The sequence below is a fragment of the Gossypium hirsutum genome, chromosome D08, assembly GCF_007990345.1.
Source record: "Gossypium hirsutum isolate 1008001.06 chromosome D08, Gossypium_hirsutum_v2.1, whole genome shotgun sequence".
NCBI lineage: Eukaryota > Viridiplantae > Streptophyta > Magnoliopsida > Malvales > Malvaceae > Gossypium > Gossypium hirsutum.
The window spans coordinates 2,100,807-2,114,401 of record NC_053444.1 but is presented as its reverse complement, the minus strand read 5'-3'; the positions used below and the strand labels follow the sequence as shown (position 1 = coordinate 2,114,401).

The following is a 13,595-nucleotide window of genomic DNA, read 5'->3' as shown; positions in this document are numbered from 1 at the left end:
ATTATTCACCTTTACCTCACATTTATACATATATTCAAAATATTCAAATATTGTTTTCTCTTAAAAAATCTGCTTTTACAAAATTATATATTTTTAATTTAATTCTTAACATAATTTTGGTATCCTATACTTTTTTAGTATTGTTAGGGATCAACTCGTATAAACGAACAAGTAAAATAGAGAATATCAAACACATAAATATTTTACGTGAAAAACTACTCAAAAGAGGATAAAAACTACGAGCAAAGGAGGCTTCTACTTTTCACAAAATGAATAAACAAACAAGAGTACAATGGGAATAAAATAAATCTAAATGTACTAAACATACAATACCAACCCCCGAAAACAAAACCCTAACTCGGAAACGAAATTCTCTCTATGGTTATTACAAAACTCTCACCAAAACTCATACGCGACTACATCTTGTCGCCTCAAGAAAAGCCATTGCTGATTGGGGTATGAAACTAGGGATACATTGACCTATTTAAATAAGCTAAGATTAGAGGTCTAATCATACTAAAATATATATGGAGTAATCAGAGTTTAACTAGGAGAAGAAGTCTTGCTTGGAATCTAAAATGCAATTACATTAGGTGAGGTATCGTCAAGACACCGCCCCTGCTTTTGGCATAAGAGATCATCATCTCATCTCAACATCATGACAACCCTCATCATGACGTCGCACGTCTATTTCCGATAAGTGCCTATTGATAAATGCGAGACACCCCCACAAATATAATTATATATAAATATATAAAAATAGGTTGGAGAATGTAACACATTCAAAAACTAAGATTATTTGTGAAGATGTTTTATATTAATATTTTATTTTTTAATAATTAAAATTATTTTTTATTGAGTAACAATTAAGCTCACACTTAGCCTATTGAATTAAGAGGAAAAAGCTAATATACTTTTAAAAGATTCCTATTAATTGGTTCAATTTATTCAACTAAGCTATTATGGATTTTCTTTTTCCTCAATGAAAGAAATTATTATCTTATTATTTAATTTTTATTCACAATTTTTTTTACTTTAATTAAAAATAAAAAAAAATATTTTTTTGGAGAAAATAAATACTTAAATAAAAAAATAATATTATTGAGATATCAAATTTTCAAATATTATTTTTAATAGGTTAAAATAGCTATAGTCTCATTTTTTTTACATGGTCTAAATCAACAAATTTTTATGTCTATTAATTTTGGTTAAGAATAATTTATTTTTAAGTGGTTTTTTACAAATATATTATAAACTGAAATTAAATTGAGGATTATTATATTATTATTATTTTGGGAAAACGAGAGATTGAATCACATGTGAGTATGGCCCACCAGAATTTGTCGTTTTGTTTATTCACCACATGTGACTGCCCACTTCACTGCCCCAAAATGATTCCAATTTCCATATATGTTCATCTAAATTTTTTTAACCAATTTTTTGTGATAATTTTATTTAATAATCTCAAAATTCATGAAAATTTTATTGACACAAAGAATATAATTTAAATGACTGATTTAATTAATATTAGATATAATTTTGTTATCGTATTCTTTTGTTGAATTTTTTATTGTTTTGAACTATTTATGGCTAATTTACTTATCGTATTAAGTGCTTATAATCACTCCAGATATATCATGCTTGAGTTGTGACAAATCCAATTGTCAACGTGTCATAATGCTCTATTGATGCGGAGGCTAAAGCATTTCTTGTGTTTGATAGAGTTTGTTCTTCGTCGACGAGTGTTTATTTTATTTTTTTGAATTATATAGTTTATTTATTGAATAATTTAATAAAATTACTTTTTAAAAATAATTTAATAATTTTTTATAAAAATTAATCTAAATTTGCATTAATATAATTAAATATCTTATCTTCTTAATTTAACACTTAAATAATTCCTAGCCGGTTAGCCTTGGATATATACATCTATTAATTGGACTGACCTGCTCAATTTGGACAGGGGTAGTGTTTTTTTTTTTAAGTTTCTCACTTGTTTTAGTTTACGATAATTCGAGTTTGGGTTCGTATCATTTCAAGTTTTAATAATTTTGAATTCTTTGAGTTTAAATTATTTAAGTTCGAGATTAAATTTTGATCATTTCAGATTTTGATTAAACATGGTTATTTTTTAATTCGAATTGTTTTGGCCTTTTAATTTTAGGTCATTCTGGTTCAGATTGGATGAGTACAATTTATTGATTTTTTATTATCAAGTTGGATCAAAATTAGATTTAGATTTAATTAATCATGTTTTTTTTAGTCGGAGTCAAAATAGATAGGTATTGACAATTGTTGTCACAATTTAGCCATTGAAACATATTTGTTTTCTCATTTTAGTATTTGAATTATCATTTTCATTTTAGTTTACTTAAAAATCAAAGTTAATAAAAATGTAACACATGGCGTATTATTATTGAGCTTCAATAATTTTTTAAATAAATGAGATGTAAAATAATAATTTAAGTACCAAAATAGAAAAAAATAGATAAGAAATATTATTTATTGGGTAAAATGTCATAAGTCTCAAAATTCTTCATAAATTTGAAATTTAGTCCTTAGGCTTTTATTTTTAAGAATTTAGTCATTTACTTTTCAGATTCAAAATTAAAATCTGACTATTAACATTGCTAAATTATATTATTAAATTCAAGTTTATTATAATGTCATCTTTTAGTTATATTATTATCAAGTGAGTTTTTATTATTATTTCAAAATATCATAACAAAAAAAATAGCGTTAACAATTCAACCTAAATTTTGAAATTTGAAAATCAGATGGACTAAAATCATAAAAATAAAATGTACAAAGACTAAATTTAAAAGTTGTGAAGAGTCCAAGGACTTATAACGTATTTTAACCTTATTTATTTAGGTAAACTATGTTAGTAGTCACTCAGCTATTAGTAAAATTGTTTATTTTGGTTATCCAACCATTTAATTTTGTCTTTTTTATACTAGCTAGCTAACGTAATGATAAGGACACGTGCACGAAATAGGATCGTAAGTTTGTTCAAGTCATAGATTTGGCCTAGGGCTCTAGACGAATGAAGGCATTTATATAAGCTAGCTAAGTACATCAAAATAAAAATCTCAATTATATTGAAACTCTAATTAATCTAAATAAAAAATAGTTTCAAACTAAACTTTATTGTTGACATAAAACTCCTAAATAACTTAAATTGCTTAAAAATTCCAAAATTCAGAATAAATGATGAAATAATAATATTTAACAAATACAATATTGAGCTCATATATAATAAAAATTAAGCTTGAAAATCAAACTCAATATGATTTAAACTCGAATTTAAAGTTTGAAACTCGTAATTTCCATAATTACCCCGTCCAGAAATTCTATTCACGTAGTCTTCACTAAAATGATCATAACTTGAGCTCCTAAACTCAAAATCGAATAATTCAAAGTGTGTTTTGAGGTTAAGAGACAGATCTTCAAATGCTATGAAGACATCTCAACCAATAACTGCTTTGATTACATCCAAAAATTCGTCTCAAGTTAACTAATCTCTTGTGCTTGAAAATTGGTATCTTAGTTGAATTGTTTTTAATAAATTTCATCTCACCCGTGCATGTATCGTATAAAACTGGAAGCACCCAAATATCTTATATTATTGGGTGACTAAAAAAGACAAAATTGAATAGCTAGGTAACCATATTGTAACTTTTCATATTTAGATGATCAAAAAGGAAATTTACTGATAGTTAGGTGACCATTTTCTAACTTTTCATATTTGGGTGACCAAAAAAGAAATGTACTAATAGTTAAGTGACCATTTTATAACTTTTCATAATTAGATAACCAAAAAAAAAAAACATAGTTGAGTTACTACTAATATAGTTTATCCTATTTATTTTTAGGTGAAAGAAACAATGAAGCAGACCGGCCCAACGAAGAAGCCTTAAACCTAACTCAGAGAAGCCCTTCAATCAACACACACACACACACAAAAGAAAAAAAAAACTTAAATCCAATCCTCCAAATTTCACAGAGAATAAGAAAAAGGGGGGGGGGAATCAAAGCTAGGGTTAGGATTGAATTTTGCAGAAAATGGCAATGAGGAAAGTTTATAGCGAGATAAAAGGGATGAAAGTGAAGGAAGTCCCTAACTACGTGAAACCGATGCTATCAATGGATTACGTGAAGAAAGCTTTTCAAAAGGGTTTGGACAATTACAATTCAAAGTACATTCAAACCGATTCGATCCAGCCTCTTTACCATGTCTGTTTCGGTGGGATGGTCTTTTCTTACCTCGTCGCTCTCCCAAATGAGCGTCGCCATCTCGAGCACCAGCAACACGCCAAGGAACATGGTCATCACTGATCCCTGCTCAGGTAATTTGTATTCGGGATTTTTAGAGGTTCATATGTGCGCGTTTTGTTTTAGATGGATGATTTGATGCCTCGTTGTTGAAATGTGGGTAAATTTGGCTATGGATCGATCGGCTTCTTTCGATGATGTTTTGATTTCCTTAGTATCGATCTTTTGCTTATGTAATCGACTGCTGATTTAATAGATGGGTTTTCGATTTCGAATTGAGGAAAGAAGGAAAAAAGGAGATATGTTTGTTAATGCTTATTGGATTGATGATGTTGATGATCTTTTATTGCATATAAATTTGTATAATTTTGGGATTGCTTTGCTGGAGCAGGAGCATTGATATAAGAGATTTGATTGCATTTTTCCGGTTATATTTTTCGGCCCCAGTTTAGCATTGATGTTTGCATAGAATTGCTATGTTTCACAATGCTAAACCAGCGAAAATTTTAGACCTTTAGGTTGAAATCATGGTTTGGCAGCTCGAACTTTAAAGCTAAGAAAATGGAGTTTTTGTAATTTGGAAGCTTGTAAATAAAAATGACTTTATTATCTTCATATCTCTGAACTTTTTATTATTTTAAACATATATATTGTTCGAGATTTCAGTTCTTTGCACCAGCTTTATCTACCACTTAGAAGTTCCTAGACCACATTTCTCACCACACTTTTTTCAAGTCAAGCTTTTTGTAACATTGATGTTAGTTTTGATGTTCGATTCTAGTGAAGTTTAAGTGATGATGGATTTGTAGTTTTAATTGTTTCGTTATGTACTTGTTTATATTTGGGTGTTTATTGGTCATAGGAGATTTCAACCATTTTTATATGTGGTTTTAGCTAATATTTATTACAATTTGGGATGGAATGAGTGCTAACCTTCTGTGGTGTGATGATCGTTCCTCTATCATTGTTGTTCAGTTTTTTGATCATCAACTTCAGTTGGACTTACTATCATTTGATAGAACTCATGTTGGATTGATGAAAATGTACACATGAGAACTGCTTTTAACTAATACGATAAAATTTAAAACACAATGAACCTATTCCGATGATGTGCAGGCTCTGAACAGCTTAACATTTATTACAAATTGGGATGGATGAGTACTAACATTCAACCATGTGTTCTTTCCTTAATCATTGTTGTCATTGTTCCGTTTTTTGGGCATCAACTTGCAGCTTGGTTGGACTGACTGTCATACGAATGCTGGTTTTAACTAATACCATGAAAGTTATGCCTGTGTATAATTCAATTTAAAACATCATTAACCTAATTCTGATCATGTTAGTGCCCTTAATTGTGTAAGGCTTGTATCTGTTCTGCCTATGAAAGTTATGCTAAATTCAATTTAAAACATCATTCACCCAGTAATTATAAATATTGAGTTTTGATGGATGTATCTTCCTATGCTTCCTTTATGGCAAAAGACCAAGCAATTATTTTGAGTAGATAGTCGGTTTATATGTCCCATGAAGTATAGAGTACTAGGTTACATCAATAGATATCATTCCTTTCTGATGAGATAACTTGCACAATAATGATAGAAGAAATATGAGAAGAATGCATTTCATATGTTCCTTGAAATTGAATTTATAAAGGAGGCCATCATATGGTAAAAGTACCACAGAGGCCCCTGTAGTAGGAGTTAAATTGTATTTTGCGCCCTTTACTCAAAAATGTTAGATAAAAGAGCAAATTGGTTTTTTTTGTTAAAAATTTAATCCATTTCTAATAACTAGACAATTACGCATGACATGTCACGTATATTGATATGCAAGGATAGGTTTTTAACAGTAAAAATGAATAGAATTTTTAACAGAAGGATTAGTTTACTCTTTTATCTAATGTAATGGACTGATTGGTTCATTTTTTTTTAGTAGAGGGGGCAAAATGCTATGCCATGATTGATTCCAATATCCGGAGCATATCTGGATGTTGGTACTAGGACATAACCCTCTCCAAGAAACTTCCAAAAAAAACCCTTAAAAAAATTTAACATACTCCTGCTAGATATACTATTTTAAAACATAACCATGGCTGATATGTGAATAAACTTGTATTTAATTTATGCTTTTATTTTGGTTGGTTTATGTTGCAAATATTTATCATTTCACAATTTATGTTTTGCAGGTTAAAGAGTGGCATTTATGGCATAATGCTTCTGGTTGTAATTTCTGAGCAATTTAGGCAGGAAGATACTGTCTTTGATCAAATGCATTGCAGCATTGTGGTGATAAAATAATATTAAAAATAAAATGGATTTTTGTTATGGTGGTGTGTTGTTGATTTCTATTGACTATTTTTTGTTGGGTGTTGATAAGTTGGGGATCAATCGATTAAATACTGAATTTTTTTTATAGTGGAAATTGACTGCAAATGCATGCTTCATTTGTTTTAGAGAAAATGGTTTTTTAAAAGTGCTTTTTTTTTTGTATTTGGATGAATCTGCGTAAAATATTTTTGTTGTTTGATAAATTTGTTAAAAATATTTCATAAAAGTTATTTTCAATGAAATAAACATACATTTGAGATTTATGATAAGTAGTAAATTGATTACAAAGTGATATTAAGGTAAAATTATAGTAAATAATGAATCAACATGATGTTAAGGATTAAATTATAAATTTTGTAAAATTTATAATTGAAACAAGAGAAGTGATATGCATTAAAATTTGTTATGTGAAATAAAATATTATAATGAATTATTTGATTAAAGTGCTTATATAATGAAAAATAAATTATTGACAATAGGGATTAAATTGAAAAATATACAAAAATTTAAGTGTGAAACAATTCAGTATGTAAACAAAAAAATTTATGATAAAAGTTTAACAAATGTGTTATGAGATGATGAAATATGCATAAAGTATTATAAAAATGAAATTGTGGAAAGATATGAAATTTTTATGGTGACAAGGATTAAATTATTAAACTTGAGAAAATATGTGGATGAAATAATAAAAGTGAAATATATAAAAATTTGATATGTGAAACAAGATATTGAGATAAATTATGCGATTCAAGTGTAACAAGAAAGAAATTTGATTTAATGTAATTAATTAGTGAATATTGAACTTTTACAATAAAAATAGACTAAATTGAAAAGTTGTGAAAGTTTATGAGAACATATTTAATAAGTGAAGAATGTAATAGAAAATGTAATATCCCGGTGGTTTGACCTGATGCTCGTGTTGGGTATGGGATAGAGGTGATCATGGGTTGGGCGGCTCGGCTTGGTTTGACGACCCGCTCAAAATATGAGAGGGTTCGGGTAAAAATATAGGCCCGAAATATGGGTTTGGGCAAAAAAACGAGGCCCGTTTAGTAAACAGGCTGGGCCTCGGGCACCACTTTTTTGGCCCCGAGCTCGGCCTGACCCGAATATATAATAGATAAATATATTTTATTTTTAATTTTAAAATATTTTTGAAATACTTTTTTATTATTTTTAAAATAAATTTTTGGTGTTTATTAAAAAATGGGTCGGGCAGGGATGGGCTTAGGAATTTTTTCCCGAGTCGGGCCTGGACAAAATTTTAGGCCCATATTTCGGGTCGGGCCAGCCCCGGGCCTATGACGCGGGCCAAAAAAATTTGGGCCCGGCCTGCCCATGATCACCTCTAATCAGAACACATGCAGCCTTCACCTGTAGAAGAAGTTGAGATCAAACAGATTTGTTTCTTTAAGTACAAAAATAAAATCCACACATCTTAAACCATCACTCAATATTGATTCACATAAATTATTTTGGTCTTTTAGATTTGCAATTACAATCATAAAGTCACCCAAATATGTATTTACATACATTATGTAACATCTACCATAACAAAGCAAAAAGGCTCAATCATATTGATGCTACTTTTTAACCACGATTGAAGATATCTCGATGATTCAAGAGGATTTACAGAAAGGGAAAAAGAATACCTCTAAAACTAACAAGACTTCCGTCTAAGCTCGATTCGAGTTCTCAAATTTCAAAACCCTAACGTCCTTCCAGAAGAAAAACAAAACAAGCAATTTCAAACCATCGCCTTTGAGACCTGCATCGACAGTTGGCGAGCTGAATCAGAGCCTGACTCCGAAGAGGACTTGGAGGAGCTAGAATCAGATGTGAAGAAAACGGCGGAAAGAAGTTGGGAAATTAGGGAAATCTGATTCTGACTTGGGGAAAACTAAGGAAATTTGGGGCCAAATAAATGACGTCGTTTATATATTATAAATTTGTTTATTAATTTTTTCGGTTAAATCGAAAAAATTCAGTTAACCGGCCCATTTCGAACCGATTTAACCGTTAACCGAAAATTCAACAAATAATTAACCGACCTCTGACCGAAAAATTCGATTAACTGACCGATTAATCGAATTCGGTCGGTTTACCGATTTTTTTCGATTTTACCCTAAAAATGCACACCCCTACCTCTAAGTCAGTTTTTTTCAAGGCAGGCTCTCTTCAAGCTAGTGCAAATTTTCAACCCTTGAGGGATTGGCCCGCTAAGCTGGTTGTCATCTGCTGTGAAATATTCAAGTGATCCACCATGGCAAATGCCTTGCGGCAAATTTGTGTTAATCATACAAGTTTTAATTTGAAGCTTTATCGAGTGAGTTTTGTTGTTTGATAGTGTGATACAAGAGTCAATAATTATATTGCAGAATATTGCATCTGTATTTCTGGTAAGATAGAATTTGTTTGTAAATTAGATCGGAGGTTACGAGATTAACTCTGTTAACTCAAAAGATCGGAGGTTACGAGCTTAACTCTGCTAACCTTAATAATCAACTGGAAGCGTAGGTCCATAAGTTGTCAGAAAGCCAAAGGTCGTGATATTAAATCAAGCGAGCCATAAGAAAGCCAAAAATCGCGATCGTAAATCAGTTTGACAGCCCAAAAGATATAAGTCGGATCTATACTCACACATAGAGCATGCAAGAATAGAGCAGCAAGATACTCCATAAATAGTAAACTAAAGTCCCTTAGGAAGGCGATGAGAACCAAATTGTAGCACATAACATCGATACCAGATCATATTTGGGACCATATATTCCGAAAGATCCACACCAGCTGCAAACTCATAGTATCAAAACTTTTTTGGGATTGCAGAAATGTAACACCCCTTACCCATTTTCGACACCGGAATAGGATACGAGGCATTACCAGAACACATACACTTGTAAACCTATTGAACCAAGTTATAAAATTCCATTAATTATTAATACTTTCAAATTATTAACATGCTTTTATAATTCTTCACAATATAAATAATGCAACATTTTCTGCCAACCACAATCGAGCTTCCGATAATCATTTCACTGCATCTAATAATTGTACATATTACCAATAATAATTCAATTCCAATAATAAAACACATATCTATATAATATTCATCACCAAATAGCATTCATTTTAATTAAAATTATACAGAATATAGTTCACACGAACTTACCAGGCTAAATTGCAGAAATACCAAAATTTAGGGACATTTTGGTAATTTTCTATTTTCTCGAATTTCCACCCAATCTTGATCTAAATTAATATTTCATTCAATTTACTAATTTAAATAATAAAACAATTTATTTCATGCAATTTGATCACTTTTTGACATTTTTACAAATTTACCCTTTCACATTTGTTCAATTTAGTCCCTAAACCTAAAACATGTAAATTGGTCATTTTTAATGAAAACTCATGCTAGTTGAATAATCATATATTTTCCTCCTCCTCCTCTCCATTCCACATCCTTAATATATATAACATGCTTATATGTAACATTATCTATAATTTCACATTTATTTATATTCATTCAAAGCTGTCCACTTGAGTCATAGGCACTAAATTATTTATATCTTGAGCTACAGAACTCCAAATTGAGATCCGTTAATTTTATCTAAAACTAGACTCACATATATTATCATAAAATTTTCAGAATTTTTGGTTTAGCCACTAAGTATAGTTTATTCTTTAAAATCATCCCTATTCTGCTGTCTGACAGTTCCAACCCTTCTTCACTAAAAATTAATTATCTCCTCGTACAAAATTTTAATTATGTTACCGTTTGTTTCTATTGAAAATAGACTCATTTAGGATTTAAAAATATAAATTTAAGCCTCTAATTATTTTTATCCAATTTTTGATGATTTTCCAAAGTCAGTACAGGGGAACCCAAAATCATTCTGACCTTATCTCACAAAACCTATTATATATCATAATTTACAATTCCATTGCTTACACCATTTCTTCTATGAAAAACTAGACTCAATAAGCTTTAATTTAACATTTTGTTCATCCTCTAATTCCATTTATACGATTTTTGGTAGATTTTCAAAGTCAGACTACTGCTGCTGTCTCAAAACTATTTTAGTGTAAAATGTTGATAACTAAATTTATAACACTTTCCTTTCCTTTCTCTTCAATATTTTCCATCACTTTCTCTTATTTCCCTTTACTAACATAAAAATAATATAGAACCTTATATAATGAAACTCTACCTTAACATTAATTTCCTACTTTTTCAATAATATCAAACTCAAAAGTATATAAAAATCTTGATGTTCTTACCTTGTGCTATTGATTTCAATCTTTAACTTGATTTTCTCTCTCCTCCAGCTTCTATTTCTTGAATCTAACTTGATATTCTAGCTCCCCATAGTCTCCTTGTTATCTTTCTCTCTTGATGGATATGGAAATTCTTTTGATTTTTAAGTGAAAATGGTGAATTTTTGGTAAAAGGACCAAATTGTAAAGAAAGTAAAACTTTCTTTCCTCTCTTATCTTCAACGTGAGATGCATGAAAAAGATGATGATTTCTCATCACCTTTCCTCCCTTTTATATTAATCATTTAATAATAAAGTAATACTAAAAATCTTAATAAAATATTAATTAAATAACATTTATCTAATTAATTAATTAAAAATATCACAAACATCATCGTTACCTTCTAGAATTCTCTCTCTTTCTAATTGACTATTTTGCCCTTTATAATCTTTTGAAATTCCATCATTGAGTCATCACTTAATTTGGTAAAATTGCAATTTAATCCCTCAAAACTCTTTATCTTTTCAATTTGGTCCTAATTTATCCATTTTCCTTAGTTTCTAGATTATTCCACCATTAAAATATTTACACTATTGGTCCTTCAAAATTTTCATATTTACACTTTAACCCCTCAAATTTTGAGTATTTACTCTTGGGCAACAAAACTTTTCTCACTTTTACGATTTAATCCTTTCTTGAACTAATATGTCATAATATACTTCCCAATGTTGACATAACTCAAAATTACCCTTTTTATCACACTATATCAGGAATATTATCTTACGTTCTTACTTTAGTAATTTTCGGGATATTACAAGAAAAGATGAATAATTCGAATGGATATTTCGTGTTTTTTGGCATTCTATCTCATAAAAAACCTCATCGTCAACAGATGAATGCTTATTCATATCGAAATATTCTGGTGCAATATTTAAGAAATTTACAAGTTTACTAAATGTCTGATTTTCAATAAATTGTACTTGGAAAACGCCATCACTGAAGAGGTGTGGCACAAAAAATTCAAGGATGCTCCTTATTATGCAGTTTTCCAAGTAGCTTTTCCTGTTGCTCACGTACAATAACATCATTTTGTTCCAATCCAAGGTATCGTGATAGATAATCAAACTCGCGGGAGGAAAATATATTTGCCTGAAGTGATACCAACATAAATATGACTATCTCAACAAGTGCAGATTCGACAGTAGTTCGAAACCCATAGTTATACTCGCAAAATCCAACTTCAAAGGCTATTTATAACTTATCTTATATCAAGAGGTGCAAGTGCATGCATAATAATCAAGAGAAATCATACAAACATGTCAATATCCTGAAAAGTAATAATAGTATGGACCCAAATGATTTCATTAGTCATTTACTTGATGACATCCTTTACTGAATCATTTTGCTGCTCTCTATTCAATCCGATGTCCGAACTTAGTGTTTTTTCAATTTAGAGACAAAAGATGCTTTTTGGGGCAATTGTTGGTTCTTTTTGGAAGATGTCACGGTTGATATTAGACAAGGTCCTCTAACGCATTAGACATGGGACTTTGAGACTGAGACTCCCTTTCCCTTCTCGTAATCGTTATGGTCTCTGTAAAAGAAATCATTGTGGCCTTCTCAAGTAGGCGACCTAAATGTTACTTGAGCGAATTAAAATAGCTTTGGTGGATTGATTGTTTAATGGACAGAGAACCAATCAATGCCTTACTTTGCTTCCTGAAGTTCTGTTCAAGTTTAGAAAGACTTTATGTTACACTTGATCCAAAATACTATAACCTGCCCAACACTGTAAACAACTTCAACACTTGGTGTCAGACACTGTATTTTATTAACAGCTAAACCAAGATCGAAGGCAATTTATTCTCAGTAGCAATTACTACCCCATTAGTAACTTTGATTCTAAGAGATGTTTGACCCGATTCGATCACCGACAAGGGTGCTCAATTTGAACTAGCTTTCCTGAAGGACAAGATGCAACACTAATGAGGCCAGAACGATCGGCACGACAGGTGAACTCAGTTTTTTAAACACTATTATCATAAGCACTAGCCGTTGTCAAAATTTTGAGAAAGGAATATCACTGTTATCAAAGCCGGGAATCCAACTTCAACGCATCTAACCAATTGAGGGAAACCATGTGAATAGAGACAAAGTGCAGTGAAAGTCACAAAAGGAAACTCGTATAAAAAATAATGTTGGATTTTGGGAGCTAGCCAAACACCTACAAATATAATTATCGCAGAAAGCACGTGCAAAGCAATATATATATAAATATACACAAAGCTATCAGCTTAAAAAATCAACATTTTTATTTATTGAATAAACAAAAAACCCAAAACTTTAAGCTTCACATTTCCACATCTTTTTTAATACTCTAAACCATCATATTAAGTCAATTTAATCCGATTTTTTTAATTCAATTTGCTCATGTCAACCTCTAACCGATTTTTTGTCTCATTCAAATTAGAATACCTATCAACTCCTGATTCAATTGATTGATCAAATTTTAACAAATCTCTAACATTTGATACAAAATAATATTATTTTATATTCATTAAAAATAATCATAATTAATAAATAATTTTAAAATACAAACAGTCACATATTGACAATATCTTTACTTTGGAAATTAACAACTAAAACAAGCAAATTACTATTAAAAAAAAATTATCAACCGTTTTCTAACTTGTTAACAAATTTATTTAACTATAAATCTTTTTTTTGTCAATGAC

The 13,595-nt window shown here is 30.0% G+C and overlaps 1 protein-coding gene across 1 annotated transcript; it reads left to right on the top strand.

Annotated features, from left to right (window-relative positions):
• Positions 1-3,956: 3,956 nt before the first annotated feature.
• Positions 3,957-6,687, top strand: LOC121220196 (uncharacterized). Its single transcript, XM_041099485.1, has 2 exons — positions 3,957-4,349; positions 6,461-6,687. The coding sequence occupies exon 1, from the start codon at positions 4,066-4,068 to the stop codon at positions 4,336-4,338; it is 273 nt and encodes a 90-aa protein (XP_040955419.1). The 5' UTR covers positions 3,957-4,065; the 3' UTR covers positions 4,339-4,349; positions 6,461-6,687.
• Positions 6,688-13,595: the final 6,908 nt, after the last annotated feature.

Excerpts from the sequence above, each read along its gene's own strand:
- LOC121220196 (XM_041099485.1), top strand. The coding sequence starts at position 4,066 with ATGGCAATGAGGAAAGTTTATAGCGAGATAAAAGGGATGAAAGTGAAG.